General features: G+C 34.7%; 1 protein-coding gene across 2 annotated transcripts in view; it reads right to left on the bottom strand.

The window, feature by feature from the left end:
* The window catches only part of WDR70 (WD repeat domain 70), a 133,705-nt gene that overhangs the window by 64,620 nt on the left and 41,826 nt on the right, over window positions 1-27,259 (bottom strand). For both annotated transcript variants that reach the window (XM_017823660.1, XM_017823659.1), the window contains exons 8-9: window positions 22,798-22,951; window positions 20,991-21,067 (exon numbers count right to left, since the gene is read on the bottom strand). In XM_017823660.1, the coding sequence (XP_017679149.1) occupies window positions 20,991-21,067; window positions 22,798-22,951 (231 nt within the window). The remainder of the gene's footprint in view (window positions 1-20,990; window positions 21,068-22,797; window positions 22,952-27,259) is intronic.

Raw genomic sequence — 27,259 nt, 5'->3', positions numbered from 1 at the left:
GACCACTGAGAAGCTAAATGACCCATAATAAACAAGTAATTTAATTACTGAGGTTCAAGGGAGTTTTGAGGGGTTTTGGTTTGTGTTTTTTTTCCCCAAGAACAGTTTTTCTCTTTTTTGTCCCTTTTTAATGTTCTTATGATGTTATTACTAAGTTAGAATTTCTAATAAAATTAATTATTGGCAGTGCTGCTGCATGACACAAATTATTATAGGTATGTAGCTGCATTTCCCAGTCTGCAAGCACAGAAAATTTCTTCTAAGTCATGAATCAGCAAGACATTGCCCTAATAGAATCTGTTGAAATTCAAGAAGTGAACCAATTCAATCTTTAAGACCTGTCAAATTCCACTAAGCTTCTCCATCTGTTCCATCTCCTCTGTTTCTACTGGACTGCAAAACTCTATTGCACAATATTGAATGTTACTGGCATTTTATATAGGATACATATTTTAAGTCTATTCTTAATAGTTAAGTCTCTTCTTATCACTTCAAACACAAAAGAAGTAACTGAGTACGTTATTACTAAAAGTACAGATCAGGTTTAATGTTGTACATCCAGTAACCACATTATAATGCTTACCTTTGTAACGTATTATAATGTCTATCTTTGTAACACAAGGTCGTCCAAAAAGACTTCCTTGGAAAGCTATAACTGCAGCAATGAAATTCATCTTCCTAGTACAAGGTTTAAAGTCATCTCATCAGTGATAGAGAACACAGTTTTTAAATTAAGCTTCTTTATAAAAAAGGCAACGGATGCTAGAGGAAAATTTTTTTAAAATTCTTTTTTTATCACATAAAACAACCTTATTGTCAGCAAGAAAACTTCCATTACTGTATTCATTTTGCCCCCTTTCAGCAGAACTAAGTTACTGTCTTCTTCTGTTGAGCACATGGGATGCAATGAAGTTTGAATCACCTGCCAGATACGGAAAAAATTTGTACATACAAACAGATGGAGAAATCCAGAGAAACTTTCCATACTTGTTTGGCAGAAAACTTCTAAATAAGCTACTTACTTCCAGCATCTGAAGAGAGTTAAAATAATTTGAACCAGAATACAAGAAAAGTCACATCCAACACATGTAAAATCATAGCTATGGAAGGAATTGCCAAAAATATTTACACAACTTAATTTACAACAATTCTTCAGCTTTTCTGTTACTTACATAAAACCTAAATATAAAAAAAACCCCCAGAAACTTTACCAGATAAAACATTTAACAGAGTAAAAAAACATGTACGTGATATACAGCAAATGAGTTAAGCAATTCTGAAACCATATTTTTCCAAAGTTTCAAATAAGACTGGTAGCCTTTTTCAATAGGAGAAATTACCATCATTTGTATGTACAAGTACAGCTGCATTATAATTACTATTTAGGGGGGGGGCAGCCAACTCAAAATTAAAACGACACATAAGCATGTCTGAGAGAGTATGGCAGGATGGCCTACCCTGACAAGGCCTAGAATCCGAGCACAGAATGCACACAAGGCAAGCCATCATGCAAGTTCTGCTGCTGGCACCTGGGTGCTCTTTTGGTGTTGAATTATGCTAAAGCCAGCCTGGTTCACCAACCTTCAAACACACATCCTGCTTTTTGAAGCAGGATTTGACACACAAGTGAGTTGCTGGCCTGTAAATCTGACTACCAGTCCATTACTTTATAACTATAAAAGGCCAGTCCAACTTTCATACGGCAGATTCCTCCACATATTTCCTTGAAGTGTGGAACTTCTCTCATGAAGCAGGGATACCTCTTCACGCTTACTCCCCAGGGGTTAAGAGAGAGATCTGCTTACTATCTCATATGGTGAGTTATATCAACCCCTACTTAACGACTGTTTCTTTTGCTAGCTTTGATACAATTGCTTTTAATATAATTGCTTTGATACAGTGCATTATACTATTTTATGTTATATTACACCCTGCTAGTAGGTTTTTAGCTTTTACATGCTGTAGTAAATGATTATGATTAAGATCTTTCATCTGTTCACTCATCTGTTCATCTGTCATAATAAATAATTCACTTCATATAAACATATCTGTTTTGCCACAATTAAAACCTGCGGGACAAAGTGATTTAATCACAACTCAACAGTTCCCTAAATTTAAACGGTTGACACAATCTGAGGCTAAGATGGGATTCAGCTGCACCTTAACTTGTCTCCAAAAAGGAGTTTAGAAAGCAGGGGAGTCTTTTCTGCACCTCATGACTCAATAACTCGGAGTCTTTGACTTCTTTAGTAACTTTGTCTAAGCCTTCCACTCCCACCCGTGATGGAGAGCATGGTGAGCAGACATTCTGAATTACTAAGCAACAATCCCACTGCTGGCCAATATACAAAACACTTGAGGAAAATGGAACTAGAAAATGAGACAGAGAACTAAATGAGTATTAGCTGGGCTAAGAAACCAGAACTAATGGAAATAAAGGAGAAGAGTAGAGATGGACAGAGAGAGATTAAGGAGAATAAAAGCAAAGAACAGAATATAAATTATAATGTCACGCCAGATTTGGCATGACTGCTTTCAAGTCAGCTGTGCAGCATATCCATGAGAGGAAAACAGCAGCAGCAAATACTAGTGAGTTATGACATACAATCACTTCTGAATGAGGAACTGGCCAACAGATGCATTCAGATGCAAAGGGTTACCCACCAGTATGACCTCTATGACCCTTCAGAGGTTACACTGTAAAGACACAGTAGAAAACTTGCCAACAGAACCTCTAACTTATGACATAAGGAGTCTGTTTTTAATGAAATGCAAAGCTCACAAGCTTTCCAGACTGAATAATTTTTGTGTTTTCCCAGATTAAACCCTGGTGAGGCTACCAATACAAAAAGGTACTCTCTAAAAAGGTAAAAAATTTAAGAGCAGAAAGAGTTATTGCCTAGAAACAAGACAGTAAATAACATAATACAAGTCTTATAAATTTTTTTAATTAGCAGATTCCATACATAAAGTTATATTGTATTTGCATATGAATTACATATCTATTTCAGCTATACCCTTCTATGTGCTTGTCTAAAGTGATGAAAAAAATACTCTTCAGAATTCTGCACCTAATTTTTTTTAAAGTATATTTTTACTTCCTCCAAAACCCGAAAATTCTCCCAAAATATCTTCAGATCAGCTCATCAAAATGACCAACTCCAAAATTCCATCCTTTTCAAAGACTACAGCAGACATACTTTGCACTCGCATTGGCAGAGAGAAGGAACGACAACATATAACACAGAAAAAAACTCAATTCTATATTTTAAATGTTGACATTTATCAACTATCAACAACAGCTGTTAAGTCAAAGCACAAGAAAGAGCATCCAGTCACACCAATGGGAGTATTTCAGAATGGATCATAAAAGAAACTCCCAAGATTCTGCTCTAGACATTTTTTTCCCTCTTGTGAATTCCCACTGTAGTACACATCACAAAGCAAAATTCAGATAAATATCCTGCTATCTACAGTCTCTCATTCAAAGATTCTGAATGCTTTAATTCAAAACATTAAGTTTCACCTGGGACCTAACAGTTTTAGAGACTTTCTTCCCTTTTTAAAAATTCTAAGATACCAGCAATCCACTTTGAATGTAAATGGTATCCTGGAAGACAGTAAAAGGTATTAATACATAATTCACACAGAAAGGTGGAAGATCCCAAAGAAAGTGAGTGACAGAAATTTTTTAATAAAAACAAAAGAACAACATTACTATATGTCTACTCCATTAACAGATATAAGTAAGTTCCAATCCAGCTAATAATAATCAGCAGAATTTTCCTTACATCAAAACCTCACCAAATCAAACCAACAGCTTCAAGAACTAATGCAGAAGAAAAAAAATACATAATAGGGAAATGATGTTATTGAGAGGACATATTTTTGAGAAGAGACCAGAGCACTATCTTAAATACATTCAAATTCTATTGAAGATGAATTAGAAAGCAAATCACTGAGGTATTTAAAACAAAACAAACAAACAAAAAAAGCAACACACAAACATGCTCCAGAGCACTGTTTAGATTCCAAAAAAAGTGGTACAGAAAAAGGCCTCTTCAGACTAAGAAAATGGTCTCCAAATTAAAGGTATGTACTGTACTGAAAGCAGCAGTTGCAGGGATCATAAGTTAAAATATAATTCATTTAGGAGTTCCAGTCTCTGTTGTTGTGATAGCTTCTTCCTTGAAGAATTTTTTCGCAAGTTTAACTCAAGGTAATTATAATGGATTCGGTTTATTTGACAAAATCCCTTCCATAAGCCAATGTAAAGGCAAAATCTGAACATGACAATCACACCTGTGTTCCTATAAGCCTTTCTCCCTTAGTATTTCCCTAAATATTACTTTCCTTTTGTATTTCCCTGAAACAGTGAATATATTTGATAGCATGCTTAAGTGATAAGCATTTGTGCAGCTAAATTTGTGCACTAAGAGAAAAAAAGCTTGCTGATTTTGAATGACTTCCTCACTGACACTGACAGCTTTGTTTCTTGTTGATGATGTCTTCACATACAAGTCTGTCTGAAGAAAACAGTTGTTTTCCTTTGCATCAGTCATTAGGATGGAAATCTTGGGTGTCTGCATCAAGGCGTGTAATTTCTTCAGTTCAAATCAGCCAAATATCTAAACGCAAGTCTTCAGAAAACCAGCCACAGGGTAAGTTAGAGAACCATCCCCTTAAAATCTTTTCATCCAGTGAGTAACAGATTCAGTGATTTTAATGAAGTATACTGAGCTCTGTGAAGAGTCAATACGCTTTTGAATTAACAATAATCCAAAGTCTATGTCAACACTGTGCTATTTAAAAACCTCAGCACTGGTATTTCCTTGAGACTATGTAGCACTTTACATACAAAAAGTCCTTCATAAATGAATTTATATATAACTTCAATATTATTATTTCTACACAGAACATTAGATGAATTACAGATGTTATGTGATTCACTTCTGAAAGTTGTGACAGTATGAGTAGATACAATTTTGTGTCATTTTCCAAGTGGGGCAAGAAGGTAATGAACTGAGATCTCATCTCCCACTTAGAAAAGATAAGAGTGGGATGTAATCAACCTCTCCAGGGGGTACATCTGATTAAGATCAAAGGGGAAGACTTCTAGTAAAGAACATCTTGACAGTTCAAGTTACTGTCACCTGAATGAATTGAAATTACTCAAGAGCAGCCTTGCATGATACTGCAAAAGAAGGAGCGGTTAATTACTAGGAAAACAGGATGCTTTCTAAAAAGCTGATTAGTCATGGCTATAAAATAGTTTAGGTTCACTTGGATCTCAAGTTTTTCTTCACTCCATTAAATAACTTAAACTGGAACTAACATTCAGCAGAACTCTCCATTACACTGGTGAAAAATCATCTGAAATTAAAGCAGTCAAGTAGTCCAAAGCTCTCTGAGGAAACACCTCAGCTTATCCTACATGCATGACAATTAGTTTTAACTGGTTCTGCTGTCATCTTAGATCTCACTCACAGCCACTTTTTGCAGGTCCATTAGCAATGAACTGCAATCTAGTAGAGGTAAGTAACAACAGGGATAAAATTAAGTCTTAAATGTATTTTGATTTTGAAGTTACAGAATCTATTCTAAATAATGCAAAGTTTGACTCAACTGCACAGACTAACATGCTCTTTGGACTACAGAAAATTTTAAAAGTGAGTTTTACTTTGTTTTACTTTACTTTTGCATGAAGTATCATTTATAGCATGTTGTAGTATAATCTCTATAAAAACTTAATTACCTACTTACAGAGACCAGGACAAACTGTAGTCCATAAAGTAAATGCAAATTGAAGTATCAATTATATATTCCACTTATATCCACCAGATATAAGTGCAGTAATTAATATTTTCTGGAATATACACCAAAATATAAGGCGCTTCCCTCATCCTCACTAAAATTCAGAAAGGAAGAGAACATCTCTTGTAGAAAAGAAATATGGTTCTTAGCCTCAGAACTCCAAAACATGATACAGTCCCACATCTGTCTGGACAAACACACAGAGCATCGTTTTTTCATATACTCATCACCATAGTCTGCTCACATAATAATGCTGCTGCTACTGAAGAAGCCTCTCTACTCCTTTCTGACTTTTCTGTAAGGTTAAAAGTCTAAAGCAAAATATTAGTGGATAAAATAGTATTAAATTTTATGATTTTTGAAGATGAAAACTAAGGGACTTATGCTCTCTTATCAACTATGTTCTCCACATGGAGGAAAATGTTATTTTTTTGTTGGACTTAAAAGATTCAAAAACAGCAAGGGCAGGACATAAACAACAAAGAAAATACCCTTAATAATCTTTTTTTCCTTTTAAATAAAAGAACGCAAGAGAAGTTACTTGTTTCATAGCTCAATTCAGTTAAAAAATCAAATAGCTCTACAGTCTAAATATGTTACTTTTAGTGCTCTAATCCTCCATAGCCTAAAGCCCTGAAATTTCTGTCTGTTCAGAAACTCACCTTTTAGTTCACTGCACAGCCTGCTGCTACCTGAGCAACCTGATCTGAGTTGGCTTTTCACTACTCAGGGAACTGAAACAGATGACCTCCAGATGTCCTCTTCAACCTAAATTATTCTGTGACTCCAGAAAACTTGAAAGGGTACTTTACAATGCATTTAGAGGATATGAATATTTCTGGCAGGGACCCACACTTCTTATATCTAAAATTCTGTGAACCAACAGAAGTCTGCTCAAAAGATAGTAAGAATGGAACTAAGTCCAAAATCACAACAAAGACATACAAATGGCATCAACGTCACTGACTTTCAGAGCTACTGGGAGATGGATACTGGGAAAACTGCAGAAGTATCAGCTGGCAACTTATGTCTGCTGTCCTACAAGTTGTAAAGACACGTCTTACATCTCCGTCCCTACTGCACTCATGAGTAGTTAACAAATACCCATTCACACACTGCAACAATCAAATTTTAACTTGCCCCCAAAAGTGCTCCTACACAGGTCAATCAAGTAGCAGGAAAATTCTCAACCACTCTTTTTATCCCAGCTAGAATTCGTGGATGCTTCCTCAACAATTCAGCTATTTTTTAAGCAAGTGCAAATGCCCAGCTCTACTCTTCCTTTTACCTGGGGACTCAGCAAAATTTGTAATTCTTATTTTCTTAGAATCACAGAATATCTCAGGTTGGAAGGGAGCCATCAGGATCACTGCTCCTTGCAGATCTACATAAAACTAAACCACATGACTAAGAGTCTCATTCAGGTGCTCCTTGAACTCTGCCAGGCTTGATGCTGGGACCAATTCCCTAGGGAGCCTCTTCCAGCGATGAACCACCTCCTCAGTGAGGAACCTTTTCCTCATGTCCAGCCTGCTTCCACTGATGCAGCTTCATTCCATTTCCTCATGTCCTGTCGCTGGTCTCCCGAGAGAGATCAGCACCTCCCCTTCCACTGTCTCCCATAAGGAAGGTGTATCATACTGTGAGGTCCCCCTTCAGCCTTCCTTTCTCCAGGCTGAACAAGCCAAGTGACTTCAGCCTCTTCTCATTAGTGTTGCCCTCAAGACCTTTCTCCATTTTGGTCCCTCTTCTTCTGATACACTCTAACAATTTGATGTCCTTCTTATACTGTGGTGCCCAAAACTGCACACAGGACTTGAGGTGAGGCTGCTGCAGAGCAGGACAATTTCTTAAAAATTAAGCCATTTCTAAAACACAGTTTTTAATTTTATATACTTTTATGTTCAAATCTTGAACCAAAGGAGCTTTCAGTAATAGATGCAAACAAGTCAGATTGGTGATCTGCAACTGGATTTGGCTCCTTAAACAATTTTGTGCCTCTTGGCACCCTCAATTTTGTGGAAAAATAACTCAGCTTTTAGAGGCCCAAGAGATGTCAAAATCTCCTCTTGCACATACCTATGACCAGTTGTTTAGACCCAAAAGCTACTGCTGATTTTAGACAGCCCAGGATAGAAATTCCTAAGCTGCCATGCAGTTCCTATGACTAAAAAAGATGAACCATCTTGACTGAAAGCATGTAATCTCCCTTCTAAATGAGAGAAAAAAAGTATTGTCGCATCACATCTGCTCTTTGCACACAAACAACATGAAAACCTTCATATTTACTAAAGTCACTGCATTTATACACGCACCAGATATAAGTGTAAACTACTGTGTAGAAACTACAAATTCTTAATTTATGATCCATCACCACTGGGTGATCCCCTACCTTTTCTTGTGTTTCTCTTACGTTGGCTAACAGAATGAGCTTCCCCTACTTCTTGTATCGTAAACTTAGAAGTTGTCAAAAATTCTCAAGCTATCATTAAAAAAAAACCCAAACCCTGCTCTAGTCATGGAACCAATATATGAGACTAGGGGCAAATCCTCAAAACAAAATCGGAAGATCAAAGCACAGTGCCTAAATAAATGAGGAAAAAGAACTGGCACAATTTAGTGTGCATTGCTCCCCCATTTTCTCTGCATTGCAAGAAGTTTCCCTTTTGATTTAAATTTTTAATTCCTAAGATAATCTACCTGAAACTGTGTGGACCCTTTAAAAGTGAATTTATGCAGTAAAAATGTCAGTTGTAACAGCCCTCAAATGTAAGCTCTTACAATCGACTGCTTATCTTATTGCAACAGCTAACATTTCAATCAAGAAAAACTTCAGAAAAATATTAATGTAAACGCACATGGTTTATAAAGACAAAAATAGCTTTACTAACCCTTTTGTAAACATACAGCTTTCAGCAAGGGCCAGTACAGTCATTACTCAAACTCTTCTTAACCAGGCCTGCTCATTTGCTGTGCTCTCTTAATCAGCTCTGCACTGCATACGTATCTATAAATAGATAAGTTAGTCTAGGAGAAGCCATCCTCATGTATCAGTAATGGACTTCACACCTTTACACATGTCAAGACAAAAAGCAAACTGCTATGCCAGTGCAGTGCGAATTACTATACACATCTGAGATAACAGCACTTTTTTGATGAAGGCACTCTTGTATTACAAACAAGTCTCCAGAGACAATTTTTCCAAAGACTGAAAATTTCGTCTAATTGAGGGAGATTTTAAAAAGATTGACAGAACTTTAACCCTACAGAACCACAATGCTCCCTGTTCCTGCAAAATACCATGCTGCTGCACCAAAGCATGAGAACTCAGATGGTCCAGAGATAGGAGAAAGAAAAAGCTCACCAGAACTTAACATAATTGACTCAATAATTCCTAAGCCTTGTTGTTGGCAACAGCTGAATTGCTATCGCTGAAATAAAAAATAAAACATCAACTTTTGAGCATAAATAAAGTGGATATACAAATCCCCCTAGGTAATTCGATCTTCATAAACGCCAATTCTGCTTTATTTTTACCTCATGCAACTCTTGAGAACAAGTTTTTGGATAATCCACATGGCATTTTAATATAAGTACTTAAACAGTAACAGAGGATATAAAACACTGGTTAAACCAGGTTTGCATGGAAACAAAAAGTATCAGGTAAACACTGAGATAGAGATGTAAAACCCTTAACTGACAGAGTAGTTAAAAAACAATTTAAAAATTACTTTATTTTGGGACCAGGTACCACACTATTAGTTCCTTACTCTTGATGTTCACTTGTGTGCATGCACACGAACATCATGTTTCTTTGAACCCATAACATTTCGTTACTTCCTGTACCTCTAACTTTCCCACTGCTCTGAGTTTTATAGATGTTGCACTAGTCACATACATTTGATATTTAGTTCTAAATAGTATTATCTGCAACAGTTGAGAGTGCCTTAAGTTAATTTCTGATTCACAAATAGTCATGAGAAGGAAAAAAAGCTTGTAAGGTTCACTGCCTTAAAGTCTTCCTGTATTATGGCACTGAATATGCATGGAATACTTTTAAGTTATATTCCACACAATTATATATATTTCCAAAGAAAGTATGTGGATCTTCCACAGCTCTACCACTTTTGGAAACATCGCAATATTTTCTACTGTTCCAACACCTTACACTCTTGAAACTGGTAAGACGGCGTGAATACTTCAGCTTTCACTTCAAAGAACCAAAAACTTGAAATATTATGCAAGTTACAACTGAAGGCTCGGGAACAAGGAAGCAAATTAGCAACTTGTTAAATATTTAATTCATTTGTATTTTGAATAAATGGATGTTATTTTATATCTACTTGAAGTTCTATTTAGAATTGTCTAAGAAATTATTGTCTGGCTGTTTCACTGCTAAATCATTCATCTGAATGTAACCTGATGAAGAGGGTCTTTAAACCAGGCCACTGTCTTTCTACCAAAGCCAATGAGGAATGTTCACAATATTCATTCTATCAATCCTGTTAAAAGGGTGCTAACCTTCAGCAGAAGGTTAGACAAAAAAAAGAAGGGAGCTTGCATGTGGAACAGCCACTTTAAAACTACATGGACCATTCCCCAAAATATCCAAATCTATGCTGCTATAATTTTTCATGTACTGTGCTCAGGAGACTATTAATGTCATCTACATCCTTTTAAACATGGGTATTGGGTTAAAAACTAAGGCATTGTAGAGTCACTGTGAGAGTTGCTACTCAATGGCTACGCTTCATGCAAATAAATGTGAGCTATGTAAAATATAATCTACCAGGGAAAGTTTTTAGAGCAAACAAGTCTGGCCATGTACTGTATAGGCAAATTCTGGTTCTCTGAGGTAGTCTCACTGCATGAAAGAACTGGAAATGTATACTCCATTTAAATGGCAATTTTGATTTAATGGTCCAAGAAGACAGTTATATAGATATATTTTTACATAGGCACAATACTCACTCAGTATTCTTGAAAAATTAACAAAAAATATTACAAAGGTAAAGCAGTTCATGCTGTGAATAAACAAATATTGGGATGGTACATCAACTTACAGACAAGTAAATCTGCTTTCAGAATTATTATCCCTTGGATGAAAAAATAGGCTTTTTTTTTTAAAAGACACACCATGAAAAGAGTTCTAGAGCTAAATTTTATCTCAAATCAGATCTGTTTGAAGTTAAAATATTTGCCAGGTTTTATATTAAACATGCTGATAGGATAATTAATTTTTAAAGCTTAAGTGTGTACCACCAAAAAAGGGAAGGCACCTTTTTCTTCTCTGAACCTCTTCAGTACCTGTTATTCTGCTATGCATTTAATTCACTGTGAATCACACAACAGAAGGAAGCTAAAAATGAGCATAAATAAATTATTTATTTTGAAGGGAGGAATGTATATGGTCTAGTAAGTTTATGATGACAAAAGAAGATCTGCATCTTATCTCACCAAAAGTTCAACCTCAGGAGACTGAAATGTTTGCCAGTATGTTCTAAATCACACAGACATCAATGAATGTGGATCTTAATTGTAGAGATTAGCTGAACAGAAATTTCCACTACCATTAATGAGCTAAACTGAAGACTATCGATCAGATGTTTTCTGTCCTAGCAAACTGAAGGTTTCACAAATCACAGGTCTGGAAACATTTCAAGAAGAAAGGTTTCCAAAATCAAATTAATCCCTCTCAAGAGAAATGCATTTAATATAAAGCTTTATTAGCAAATAGTTGAATAATAATATTAGCTTAAAAAATTACCATTACTGCCATAAAAGGACTGTAAAACGATCTGCTGGGAAATGATTCGGAGACAGCAAGAGGGTGGGAGAGGGAAATCAACTAAAAAGTCAGTGAGCAATTGGTTGATAAAACTAAAATAGAAAAGAAGTCTTAATTAACGTGCTCCAGTAATGACAACTTGATCCATATCCTACCTGCAAGTCCACATGGACAGTTCTGCCATCCTCAGAAGGACTACGTACAGACTTCTTCCTATCCTCAAAATCTGAGTAATTTACAGCTCAATCCCAAATCCTTATCTACAAGCAGCTATGTCATATGTACAGTTTGATCAGAGTTTTTATCACTGAGATATCTACATGCCTATTCCAATCTCAGTCTTATTAAATGGTGCTTTCTGAGCTCACTGTTTTGCCTGATGATTGAAACAGAAATTATATCGACAATTTCTGTGTGAAAGCTACAAATGGTAAAGAATTTACTTCGTCAATAATCAGTCACATAATACTTCTGTTGACAAAGAAATACTTTCTCTCCCCTATTCAAACCTTGCTAACTTTCAATTACTGGATCAAGTCATGTCTTTAACAGTTTAAAGAAATTTTTGGACATTTTATCCCTGTTTTAGTATTTCTTTGCTATTGCCAAGTCTCTTAATATCCTATTCAATAAACTGAAACTTATTCAGCTTCTTGAATCTTCTTGAATTAGGTCAAGTTTCAGGATACTTCTCTGACATTTTTCGTTTTCAGTGTCTTTTATCATTCTTTTTAGACTTTGGACACTGGAACTAGAGATAGAACTCAATGGTAGTTGCTGAAAAAAATACTAACATCACATTTTTTTCCAATGTCATTAGTAAAAGTTGATTATTTGTGTGTGTTCGGAATTTTAAAAGATGTGTATCTGCTTCTCCAAAGTTTTGTACTAAGAGCTTATATAAAATTAACCCTATATAACTTTCAGGAAATGGGTCTAATATTAATAATATTCTTCTCCATGTATGGCTTTCTGTGCTGTTGTTTACACCCAATTCACTAACCAACCTGCTTTCAGAATCAGTAACTAATACTTAGTGTTCAGGTCTTACTAGAAATAGATTAACACTTTCTCTGATAAAATCTGCTTTAATTAAAGTAATTTATAAAAATATAGAAGTTTTGAGGCAATAGTTCAATCTTATGAAATTGCACTAGAGACATGTTGGTTTGATTACTTCAGATTATCAGTTTTAACATCTCTTCCTATTAGCTAACCCAGCTGATAGATGACAAATATCTCACATGTATTTACAAGACTAATCCTTTAAAAGTCACTAACGAACAAAACTTATTGGAATTAACAGAAAAAATTTCAACAGATTTTGGAATGTAATTTACTGCTTATAACTTACTAATGGCTAATATATAAAAATTTATAAAAGGTTTGATTAAATAAACAAGAGAAGCCTCTTTCACAAAAATTCATACAGAATTTCTGTTATATTCTATCCCACTTGCGAAATGGGATTTATCAGTCTTAAACAGAATTTTCTAGACTGAAAGCTTTTCCAGGCTTCATCATCATCATCCAAGTGAAACTATGCACTTTTGAAAAGACTACCAAGTGAGAAATACAACTTCAGGCTGTTACAATTAGTTTTATGAAAAATAAAAAACACTAGACATACCTCCCTAAACAAGTAACTTACCAGAGTGATTTTAACTGAAGCATAAACTTATGTAACATGAGGAGCCTGATAAGAGGAACAATTTTAAATTTCCCTACTCAAGCAATGAAATTACCTGCAATTCAGAATGTCAAAAATCACAAAGCAAATATTTTCACAGAGTTTTGATCTATAGGGTATTAACTATCATTAGTCATAACTGTGTAGCTTTAATACGGAATCAGATTTGAACATTAATCATGTCAATTTAATTTTATTTTCTTAGATAGAATACATATTTTATCTTTGTAAGCAAATGTGCCAAAATAAATTCTTGTCTACCCTATTTCACTTTCTCACATCAAACAAAAACATTTAGTTTACTAAGTCTATTGTACTTTCCATTTTTACTAGAATAATCAGAGAATTCTGGTCATTGAAATAAGATGCCTATCTTATGAGAAAATAGTCCTTTAAATTGAGTTATATATATATAAAATTAGCAGTGAATATTCGAGAAGGAAGGATTTCATCTTCATACAATAAAAGATGCAATAGATTCTTCATGGGAGAAGACAGGAGAGGAAATTGCCAGTGAAAGATACTTATGGAACAAAGTCACTATGATGGAAGAATTTGCTCAACAACCTGTATATGGCCCAAAACCACTGGAAGTTTCCCATCAGTTTTAAAATGGCAAATTCCTGTCTTCTTCTCTATCTGATACCAAGTTGAGCTGATGGAAATATTAAAACTTGCAGTCTCGCATCATTTCTCTTCTGCCAGAAGTCACCCCACAGATCTGTTGATGGAGCTACTCAAAAGTATTCTCTCATCTCAGTCAAAGTGAGCTAAGACCAGAAGAGATGTAATAGTAAAGTTTTTCCCATCTGTCTCGTTCTGACAGAAAGGTGTTATGAAACAAGCCACAGGGAAAGCTTATCCATATAACCCAGATAGTGCACAGTACAGGTGAGAAGTGAAATATAATGTGTTCTGGGATAAAAGAAGCAAATACATGCACTGAAACTCCGACCTTCCCATGCCAAGGTAAGAACATTGCTATTGCCTAGCAAAAGCCTTTTAAAAGACTGTCCCTTCTTGCTCCACTCACTCTACAGTTCTAAAAGCAGCAAACTGTTCAGAAAAAACTAAAGTACTGTGAATATTTAAATTCTGTGCTTGGCAGATAGACCAACCAATTTTTTTAATGTGTAGTTTCATCTGACATACAGAAATACTTTCAAGTTTTTTGCTGTAATAAAAAACTTCACCTTGGTATGACTAAAAATAAACCACTGAACACTGTATTCTTTTACGCTCTAAATTAATTCTGAAAATTTGCCTAAACCATAATATTGTATTGGGAATAAAAGTATCTCATAAAAATCTTGAAGAAACATTTTCAAACTTCAGAATTTCATCTTCGTATGGAATATTTCACATTAAGTGAATATGTATGTGTATGCACACCTATACATGTATGTGCTTGAAACAAGTTAGTGAGAGTTATTTTTTTCCTAGAATGGAAGTCCAAGTCATACTACTCCTCTAACAAATTCAGTTGTTTCACCATAATGTTATTTGGATTCCCTATCCTATAAAGCAGTATGATGCAACTAGATGTAATTCGGGGTGACCCTTTTGGTGAGTAATTACTTTTGACCCCAAAGCAGGTCCTACACTCTATAGCACGCAGGTTGTTTTAAGATGTAAATCTAGAAACAGCACAAAATCTAGAAACTGCACAAAAGACTTTGCAATTAAACAAAGACCTTTAAACGGTCCCCCAGATGAAGGTAAAACATTAGTAATTATTCTCAAGTATGTTTTTTCCAACCAGCTTTCAAATCTGTGAAGACAGATGCAGTGCTGAAGCCTAGGTTCTAACAGAAGTTTATGCAAACATCTTGGTGGTAGCTTTGGCACTGCTATCTTAATATTCTGAGCAGTTTTCAAAGCTGCAGACTGATCAGTGGTAACTCTTTTTATTATACATAAAATGTTTCAAACACTGAAGGCGTTAGGACTAGGAATATTTATTCAAAAGCCTTCTTCAGTGTTGCAGTTTGCTGCTTTTAAACAAAACAAAGACAGTATACCTAACAAGCTTTATCATCATATTTCTTCAAGTACATAATTCACAAAAAATCTCTAAATTCTGCATAACAGCAAGACAATATAACTACACTTACACTAAACTGCACGAGTCCAGATCCTGCTCTTGCCTATGTTTTCATATGCACAGTATTACTGATATGTAAAAACATTCAAGGAAAGTAAAATCATAGCTTCAGTTCTCCAGTTGTCAACCAAGCTGTTCAGGCCTTAACAAGAGCTCAACAAACTCTAGGACTATATTCACTTGAAGTGTAATCAGGTTAGGCTGAGCAGCTGTTAATCTAGAGTGAGCAGACAGTATGTAACCTGAAGATTAGATTCTATAAATCCAGGAGAAATGTCATACAATCCCAGCTTCACAGCCAGCGGAGCTGTCCTTCACTGTGCACAGCCAAGCAGGCTGGAGATACAATATCTCATGCACTCCTGAGAACATACTACCATGGAAAAAAAAATCTAAGGAGCAAGCAGGTGAACTATAGCAGGTGACATGGCTCTTAAGCTTATGGGGCACAGGCTTCATCAATTAAATGAAAATAGAATCATCTGGGCTGAAGGAAGCTTGGCAGTTCAAGACGAGCTGAACAGTATCATGCATGTAGAGAGTAACTGACTGTTCCATGGGCAGTAAAACTGACTCCTGGCCATCTTCAGTGGTACTATTCCAGATCTTGCTCAAATATCTTTTCTGTCAAGCTATATCTTTTCTGACAGCTTTTATGCCGTTCTGAGCATAATAAAACCTAGAAAACAGTGGTCATAATGGAGAACTCACATACTCATAGATGCCACCTACAGAGACTGAAACAAGACAGTTAATGGGAGAGACACGAGACAGCAGGTATTCTAGATCTCAACCTGGTTAATAGGATGGAATTAGTTAACATATGAAAATTGAAAGGTAGCTGAGATAAAAGTCATCATAAGACAGCAGTGTTCACTAAGACATAACAAATCTCAAAAGCCCCAAGTAGTGTCTAGGACATAACAGATGTCCTAAAGGAGAGAAAAATCAACTAAACAGCAATGCTTGCAAATAGCAGACCTAAGTTAGGCAAACTACTTGTCCTTCATTAACTGTATTTTGCATGCTTGAAACTACAAATCATATTTGCAAATTTAATCAAGCTTATTTGTCATCCATTTCATTAAAAAGGTAGCTAAGCTAACATTGTCAAATAGTTTATAATTTTAAACTTGAATAAAAGGATTTTAAGAATGTATTCACTTTTCCTTTCTGAACACTCTCTATGGTCACCACTTACTCTACTTCACACCACAAGTGGCAGAAATATCTTTAATTAAGACACAGAGAATATTTACTAAGCAACAGTATATGATTAAAGAGAAGTTAAAGTCCATATTCCATAGAGCAGAACAACTTCATGTTTTAAACATGTATTTGACAAAAGACTAAGAATTAAATTTTACCTTAAATGCAAAATTATACTTCTGAAGTTTTGAAGCTCCTTCACTGAAATAACTCCATCTATTTAATTAGAGATAGGTCTACATTGAAGTTGTCCCTAAATAACTTATTACAGAGGTCACTTGGTGATGGCAGTAAATATTCTCTAAGATACCTTTTAAAGGGTATTTTTATTTTAACTTACTAGAGGGTGAGAGAGAGAACAGACTTGTGAGAGGAATTCTTTACAGTAAACCAGCCGTTAAGCAACCACAACCCTAGCTGCAATAAGTTCATGACTGCTAAATTTTGAGTTTGGCTGCAATTCTGCTTCTAAAGGGAAAAAATATATGAGAGTAGGGACATAGAACACCTGTTCCTGGAACATTTAATATCACTGACCTCTCTTGCTTATTCATACAGCACTACCTATCACATTTGTGATAAGAAAACATCCAAATAACAAAAACAACATTATCCGTTTCCTCTTCCTTCTTTGTTTTAACATAGAAGTCAACTGATATTTTGGAATTATATAAACACAGAGCTAGTTTTGTCTTTAAACAGGGTACTTTTATAGGTCACTCTGCTAAGGTGTATTTCCAGAGAGAAAAAGAATTTTTAAAGTCCTTCCCATTTCCAAAATTTTCTTCCATTTTTAGGCAATGCGTTAATGTTGGCATTTCTGTTACAATCACCTTTAATGCAGTTCTGTAGATTTACTCAACATACTGCTGATAAACATAAAGATCCTTGCCTTAATAAGTGTATGTTCCAAATAAGCCTGAATAATGTGGTAAAGGAATTATAAGAAAACCAAAGATAATGTTGATCACACATTGTATCTGAACTTTATCTAGAATGGCAAGGAGTACATGCAATTAAAATGGACTGATCATTCAGGAATAGTTGTGGAGTATTTAAAGTCCTGGGCAATATATAGTCATAAACAAAAAGATAGCTTGTGCAAGAAAAAGTTTAAATCAAGTCAATACTGATACTGACAAAAGTTTTGCATGAATGTTTAAAAGTGAACTGTTGATATTAATTAATTAGTTTCAAATTAATTAAAACTGAAATTATCATACCTGTAATGCAAACTTTTAAGGAATTACTGCAGTACACAAATGCATTTCTATGTTTGTCTTTTAATATAATTTTGTTCTAATCACTTGAAATGTTGTAAAGTTGGAGCACTGACAATATGAGAATTTTGAGTTTTGAGAATATATGCATAAGCTTTAACCTAGTCAAAAAAATACACTCAAACCACTACTTAACTAAATCTCTAGGTTAGTGTTATTCATCCAAACACTTAATCAATCACTAGACTACTTACTGCACTAACAAATTTCTTCCTTCCTTCTGCAACTAAAACCTGATAACTTCTAACAATCAGTAAAAGCCCAAGAAAATTATTATTCATCTCTAATTCCAGAATAGTCAAGCTATTTGTTTAAAAATAAGAATTAAAACAATCAAACAAACAAACCTTGATTATAAGATGAAAAAAAAAAGTACAGTATTACATATTTTAACAAATTGTCATCTGGAATATTTTCAAGGAAAATAAAGTGAAGGCAACTAGTGTGAGTTTGATGTGTTCACCAACAACCACATAAGTGGGCATGAACTTATACAAGTTAACAAGAGGAGTTTTCAGACTGATTCTGTAACTGCCAGGTTTAAGCTCTGGCTCATTTCAGTGTGCAAGCTGACCAGCTTCTGTTTCTTGCATATAGGAGCCTGAAGGAACTGTATTTTTCTTATGAAGTCTTTTCTGAGTTCAGCACTGTGTCCTTGAACAGTCATACAAAACGCACTGAGACTCCCTGCTGGTAACCCATATATCTGCAGTCTGAAGTAACAAATGTACAAATAGCTTAACAACCACAAATTAGAACACATTATCACCAAAATCTGCTTCTAGGATTTTTCTAAATGTATAGCAAGTTTGAATGCCATGAAAAAATCACAAGAAACAGACCATCTCTCAAAATATTTCATTTACAACAGCAATTCTAGAGCCCTCATTTGAATTACTTTTTCGTTCAGGCTACTACTACAGCCTTAATCACCTGGAACCAAAAGAAACTGTCAAATACATATAAATACTATCCCTAAGTGAGTATTTGAGTTATAGCAGGTTAATATAAAAAGAAATATGTCTTTAAAATATTTTAAAAGAACTTAATTAAAACACATTTAAAATGCGCTACTTTCGTTTGACACCGTACCACCACTTGCAAATTTTGCTTTCTAACTTCTTTATGCGTCATGAAAACTTGTGCTTTCAACATGCCACCCAGGAAATGCAATTTTCTTTCCTTAGTTTATTTTTTAACTCTATGCAGGTGACTACAATTCAACTAAAGAGACAGATAATACAAATGCTAGAGGAATCAGATAAAATACAGTCCACAACTTGCAAACAGTTCTAATATTCAGTTTATGAATGACTGTTTTCTCTAGAGGAGATGCAATTGTTATCTAGAAGCACAGAATACACAGCTTATGGTTTAATAGTACATTAACATTTCTCATGTGCTCCCTGTGTCCTCCTTCAGCCTCAGACACTGACATTCAGTATGCCTCAAGGAGCATGGTACATGTGCTTCAACCATTATTTTCAGCACCTTCCAAACTCACAGATGAGAAACTGCATCTCTTTCCTCAGAGGGTGGTCACACAGTGGAACAGGCTTCCTAGAGAGGTGGTCGATTGCCCTTAATGTAATTAATGCCCTTAATAACAGGCTTTAACTTCTGGACAGCCCTGACTTGGTCTGGCAGTTGGATAATGACTGTAGGTCCCTTCCAACTGGAACTATTCTTTTCATTTCTAGTTTACAGCTCCAGTCTTCAGAAGAATTACTGATTAAACTTTGAAGACCTTGTAGTTCTTCACAGATGGGATACTGTTTTTAACGTTTAAGACCTGTGTTGCAAATTGAGCAATCCAAATTGTTTCTTTTCACACAACATACCCAAATTCTGGAAAGACCTGTCACTGGCACGAAGCAAAATGCAATGGGCTTAAAACACTGTTCTTGTAATGTCAGCCATGTAGTGTCTCTGCCAATACAATTACGCTGTCATTTACAGCAGTGGTTATCTGGATTTCACTCACTTAACCAGACCATTTCAAGTGACAGCAATTCAAACATCAGGGATGTACTGAATCCATATTTGTTATATTAGTTAGGAACTTGCTTAAACGGGACAAAATTAGACAATCTTTATAACATCTTAATTTGTTCTTCATGATCTACAAACTATTCAACCTAATAAAGAAACTATACTAATGTCTAACCATATTCAAAACAACAACAAACTGTTTAAAGTAGGGATTTTAGCATTTAATAATAATATTTTCTACTATGGAAGTAATATCTTTGTGTCTACAAGCTGGAAAAAATATACAGTTGGCTTAAGTGTATTTTTACAACTTAACTTCTCCATAAAGCACAATACATTATTTACTTAGTTTTTGTTTCTGCTACAGTCTTATCAGAAACTAAAATTTCCTAATAATTTCCTACTATTTTGGGAAAAAAACCCCAAACGTGCTATTTAAAGTAATTGATAAATGAAATCGTCTGTTTAGAGTGCACTACACTACAGATAAATTAGTGGAGAAATTCAATCCTTCCCCTCTCTGTCACTCTCAAGTAAAGGAGCTTGCATATTTGAAACATCAGTAAAAAATTATTAATGAACTTGCTACTAACAGCTGCAGTAACTTAATTAATACAGTTGCCACAGTGACATTTTGCTGTTTGATTCTAACCACAAAGATCAAGGCTGAAGCCATAAAATAATTTCTAACAGTTTTCAAACAGCATCTATTAAATATTCAATTACACTTAACATGAAACTTGAATTCCAATTTAAATACTAAATCTTCGTAGTGAATTCAGTTACACTGAATACAGTTAGAGGAATTATTCTATTCCAAAGAAATACCGGGTATGTCCACAAATTTTTGTAAAAACAATTAACTAACAACTTCCATGAAATATCATTAAAAGTAATTTTAAATTACAGAACTAAAATAATACAGACAAAACACACTTATAATTTGGAGGCAAAAGAAATATATTTGCTTCCCCATCTCACCTAACACTGTTCTGAGCACTTGCTCAAGATTAAAAAGAATGATATTTAAAGCAAATTAGAGCACAGTAAAAAAGTATGAAAGCTAAACAAGCCTCTCAAAAAACACTGACAAAGACAGACCTCAACACTTACCCATCGTTAGAACATGTCAGAAATTCTTCCTTTATTTTTGGATGCCAACAGCCTGAATTGAGCATTGCTGTGTGACCCTATGGAAATAAACATAAAGAGGGCTTTGTAAGCTGTCTTACAAGGTTTTATAAATTTCATTCCAAATCCTTCAAGTGGAATCACATGAAAGCTGAGGGACCTTCTCATTGACATCACAGTGATTTAACAGATTTTATGTACTCTATCCAGCTCATCCATGCTTGTTTTCATTTCTGAATTAGAAAAACCCTGACATTCTTCTACTTGTATTTTTTCTTTCGGAAAATGGTATAGAATCATACTTCTTTTTTCCTTGAGAGAACTATAATGCAGAGAAAGGATGAAAAAACAGGCATCAATATAGTGTCACACAAATTTTTTCAAGCTACAGAAAAATAACAGGGATAACAATAACTACCAGGGTGACACCACACACATACTCCATGTAAATCTATAATAGCCAAAGATCTTGTTGGGGAAAATTTAGGAAACAGAATTCAAGAGTCAAGATAGATTTAACCTCAGGTGAACTTTTCATAAAATATTAAAGCTGCAAATTGACTAGTCAGTTCTGTTTCTTTAGGACTGAAAAAATGGAAGGTAAGGATTTTATGTAAAGTAAGCAATTGCCATTATGGTGACTATGAATATAACCACAGTACTGAAATATATATTGTCCAGTTGGCTTTACTTCTTTGAAGTACAGGCACATGCTCATTGACTATGTTCAAAGAGAAATTTGGAAACTACTCCTACAGTGCTGGAATTACTTCAGTTTGTTTTAAGCACGAATGTGGCGAGAAATACTGAAAAGTTAATGAGGCATTATAACAAATATTTTAGCATTTTGACTGTTGGACCACAACACACTGGAATTCTAGACGTTTAGAAGAGAAAGAAAATGTGAATTGTTTTTAAGCAAACAAGAACTAAAGCAGATGTTATTATTTGATGATTTTATGTATGTATCACTAGCCAAAAGAAATAGTCATCTGACAAGAACAGCTTTAGGCAAAACACCATTTAGCCTAGTTATTTGGCAATATACTTTACAAGCAATAAATAAATCAACTTTATCATGAGTTTGAGCAGTAGATTTTATCATTCCTTTTTACACTTAAGCTATTTAAGAAACTGACCTGAATTTAAATCATCTAGGTAAATGGAACCCTTGTATCATAGTTTGTGGAAATACAAGAGCAAAGTGGTCAAAACACAATCAACTGTGGTTAAAGTACTTCAAAACTATGAATGAACCCTTCTCCATTTGCATTTTTAACTAGCACTGAAACTACACACATTGTTGCTTATTAGTCTTACACTCAGGGCATGCAAGTTAACAAAACAACCACCTCCAACCCCTCCCTTGAAAGAGGTCTAGACTCAGCAAAAGAGAGTGGAGGGTACAAGAAAGTAAGAGTCTGAACCAGATCAGCAGCTGGTTTTTTTCTTTGTTTTTTGGCTTTGTTGTGTCTTTTTGATGTTGGTTAGACAAGGCTATGGAGGAAGTGAACAATTTTCACAGGATACACTTTTAAATAGATTAATTTGTGGTAGCATCAGAGAAACATTAGTTGGAAGACACCTCTACAGTTCATCTGTGTCAACCTCCTGCTCAAAGACAGATTACAGCCACCACCAGATCAGGTCAGCTATGGCTTTGTCCAGCTGGGTCTCACAAACCTCCATGGCTGAAGGTCCCACAGCTTCCAGCATGTACCAATATATGAGACTATCACATCCCAGAGACAGGGCAGGCTTCTGGCATTCAATTAATTTTTTACTTTACCTTTGTGTTTGTCATATCCACAATGTACTGGTCTCCTTTTATGCATTCCATTACTGGGAAGCCATCTCTGTCAAGCACTTTTGCCTGAGAGTTACCAGAGACAACGAGAATGACATCTCCTGTGCTGCTATATTGCAAAGATTTGATTTGGTGACTAAAAAGAAAAAAAAAAAAAGAAACAAAACATTTCAATTAACATTCCTGTAAACACTAAAACAAAACCGCCAATGGTGAGAAAATATATTGCAGAAATAGACCCATGTACACTCCTATACCAAAAAGGTGGGGGCAAAAAATCTTATATTAATGGATTAAAGCTTTTTATTCCTCTGTCTGTGCACATGGGTCATGTTTCTTTCAACCACACAGCTCATCAAACACTAGAATATAATTTCTGGCAAATATATTTAACTTTAAGAATGCTATTATAACTCCAATCGAAAAATAGCATGTGTCAGATTTAACTATTCAGGGTTGAAAACTCTTTTTCATCTTCTCAAAAGTAAAATGTGGAATCACAGTCATTTATAAACTACTATAAAGGGATGTTGTAGTCATACATTACACTCCATTGTACATTGTACACCAGGAAATTAGTCATAGCCCAACATTTTTGAAACTTTTTCTATGTTCAGGGGTTCAGTTTCATCAAACTCTAAGATAAATATACCATCATCACATGAAGCATGACAGTAGGTAACAATCTCCCTAGTCTACGATGTCTTAGGTGACAGTGTACTCATGTTCATCTTCCACTGATTGAGAAAACATGGGACAGAATTCATAGAATAATAATGACATGACAAAATTAAACTGAAAGTGGAAAGTTGACTGATGAACGAGAAGCCCATTTCCAGCTTCATCATCTTCTCTCAGCATTCTACTGCATGAACAAAGTTCACAGCTCTTGCTGTATCTGAAGCAGATATCCCTTTGATCCCCTACACTCCATTACAAGGATAGAAAAGAATGCAAAGCAGTCTATTCACTTCGCACCTGCCAGAATTTATATCCTGGTACATTAACAGAACGTGCACCATAACATTACTTTATACTAATGCTTCAACTCTGCAGCTAGAATAATCCCAAGTGCAAGACTGGAATGCATTTGCCATCTAGACTTGGATTCCCATGGCATCCAAAGTGTCCTCAAAGAAATATCTCCCTTTTGGTTAAGAACATTACCAGCTGCATTCAAATCCTAGTAACTTTCAAGGAACTGTTTTTTTAACACTATTTCCCACCAGTAAAGTTAACACTCAGATGATCAACAAAACCAACTATGCAACTTGTAACTTTATAATTTAACATTTCAGATCTTATACAATAATTATTTCATGACTGACTCAGCAGTAGCTATCATCTGTTAAATCTTTCCTCAAACCATGAGTTACTCCACAAAACACTTAAAACACTGTAATACTTATTTTAAAAGTTCTGCACTGATCATAGTAATGTAAACTAAGCCTAAGTTTCTTTTTCAAAAAATGTTTGGCAAAACTGATTACATTATAATTCAAAAGCCAAAAATTGCTTCAAGCACCCTATTATGTAATACCAACTGACAGCCAAATTGGATGGAGTATTGTAAACTCTGATTTTTAATAGAAAAGAGACACTCAAATCTGGGAATTTCCAAAATAGATTACAGGCAATGTCTGAAAAAGCACTCTGATCCTTAAGAGCAAAAATGAATACTTTTTCAGAAGAGGGGAAAGATAGTCAGCTACATTAAGCTCAGAGAAAGCACTGAAAGAAACTGAAAAGAAACCCACACAGGAGAAACAACACCTAAAGTCTAGAATATTCTCTGCAGATGGCTGATAAACCTAGATTAAGGAATCCATCAGATTCAGCTTTTGCAGAACAAACTTATCTTAGGAATTAAAAATTTTCCTCAGTTCTACTTCTGAGCACTCTTGCCTAATCACAAACATTCATGAGCCCCACCTGTACTGCATGCAGAATTAAGTACTTATCAGGTACTATCAATACTTATATTTCTCATACTGTAATGACAAAATTGGCTGAAAGCACAAAGCACCTGTCCAAAGCACAGGTTCATGTTCTCCACTTATCACTGTTGAAATCTAAGAAAAAGTAAGAACTAAAAATAAACATTCAAAAAATAGACTGAAAGATTATTTTCACTTGATGCACGTCTCATGTAAGAAGGGAATCTGACGGCTAAATATGACCAAAGAGCTCAGAAGTAACATCTAATTTCTGAAAGAATCCACAATATGTAAAGACCCATAGACTCTTCTGAAAAAACTGTTTTCAGACACTGAAATACTAAAAATAAAACTACAGACATTAATACCATTAATATGGCACTCTTCATAATTTGAACAATATTGTCTCATTGCCTCTTAGTAGCTCTGTAGCAGCAAGTCTGAATAAATTTTGCCTTTATCTTAGATTTAAGGTTTCTTCCAACAAGGAAAAGCAACTGATTTTACAGCATCCAGCACAATGGAACACAACCTGTAATTTACCAAATCAGTCATGTGAAAAAATTAGTTTGAGAGACAAGATTTCCATAACTTTTACCTAAAGGAAAAAAGCAACCATCTTTGTGACTGTGCAATACAACTTTTAAAATTATGTCCAAAACTTGCATCTATAAGCAGAGTATTTGCAAAGTCCCAGCAGTTACCATTTTTCAGATGTTTACTGGAGCACGACCAAGAGTGAGGCTCTGCAGAGGCAGTTCTCTAAGAAAATATTTTTCATTCTTATTAATGTTATAGCAAAAGTCTTCGGAAACTTATAAAAACAGTTCTTTTTAATAGTATTAATCCCCGTCATTTTGATTTTAAAGCTGCCAAATGTGAACAGCACTTTCTGTAAGGACCTGCAGAACAGAGTTACATGCATGGATAGAATCAGGACACACAAATACTTTCTCTACACATGTAACAGCTTTGTCTTACACTTGTTTTTGCCTTTAACATGGAAGAGTGGTTGGAGGTATTAGTTTTTTGTCAGGTTCTTTTTTTTTTAACTTTACATCCCAAATCCAAAGAGAAATTAACATAGTAACCCAATATTATCTACAAGATGGAGCCTTGACAATATAGAACAGATCTCAGGCTCTTTCATTGTTAAAATGAAATTAAATTTATGGCTCCAGATCTGGATTTCTGCTAATATATAAAGTTTCCATAGCAGAACTCCTCAGGATTCTTTCAAATTCAAGTTTGTGAATGCTAACACTCCTTGTAATAAACTTTGTGGTGAAAAAAAGTAATATAAGAATATATATATATATATATATACACCTGGATGCAAGTTATATAATATTCCACATAGTGTTTACCAGCATGCCTCAATGTCAGTATCAAAGAACTTCTTGAATTTGAATCTTTTCATCAGACAGAGATATAGTTCCAGTTTTATGTTTACAAAAAGATAAAGAAGTGGTATTTAAAAAATAGATTTTTTTTTTAAACCCAAAATTAGTACCTGAGACTTGCAACATACCAGTCAATTCTATTTTTAATATTATTTCCCATCTATGTTTTATGTACTGTATTTATACATCCACATACTCAAACCACAAGAATTTCACAAAGAACACATATAAAAATACTTGTGAATTCTTGTGATATACTAAATGAACAGTAGCAGGGATAACAAACATTTTAAGCTCATGCTTTACTATAAGTTTTTGCCAAAAGGAGGTTGCTGATTTATTTGCAAGCTATACTTAGGATGGGACACTAATGTACAGTGTGCTTGTGGTTTTTATACTATATTTATGTCATACCATTGTTACCAAGTACAACTAAATTGGAATGAACTTTTCTGCTCAATTTGAAAATGCTTCATTAAAATCATCTCCTACTGTGGAAGTAAAGACTGTCACCTCTTCCTTGCTGCCCAGTTATGGCAGAGGAAAAGAAAATACCATTTATATCCTGCTAACTAATCACGTAAAAGAAACTCATGGCAGAAAAGTCTGAATGTGACTTCACATACAGAGACTTTTATTTTACTTATTTATTTATTCATTCCTTTATTTATTTATTTCAAAGTGGCATGTTTACTTAATTATGTTTTCAAACTAAATGTGCCATTTGTTGGTTTATTACAAAAAGTCAGGTCTGTCAAAGAGATTATAATTGCATAATGCATCAAAGCACACTTTTTCCTGATCTTGCACACTTCAGAACCACAGCAGAATTCCTTTCTATTTTGCTCCTCTTCAGGCTAACTTTTTCTCATCTTTCATTATCTAGACTCTTGGCATATGTATAGTCAGTTATACATGTTCTATCTGTCCAAACTGACCAAAACTCAGCTGTAGCTTTTAAAGACAATAATGATTAAAAATAGACACTCAAAGTACTACTTACTCTGTACATAAAAAATTTCAAACCCTTTTTTAAGCATACCAAAGTATTTTAGAAAGTGTTAGATTACTTAGACATTAGAAAGTACCTTGCTAAAAAAACGT

Source organism: Lepidothrix coronata, unplaced genomic scaffold, assembly GCF_001604755.1.
Source record: "Lepidothrix coronata isolate B3197 unplaced genomic scaffold, Lepidothrix_coronata-1.0 Scaffold104, whole genome shotgun sequence".
NCBI classification, from domain to species: Eukaryota; Metazoa; Chordata; class Aves; order Passeriformes; family Pipridae; genus Lepidothrix; species Lepidothrix coronata.
This window is presented reverse-complemented; position numbering and strand designations above follow the sequence as displayed.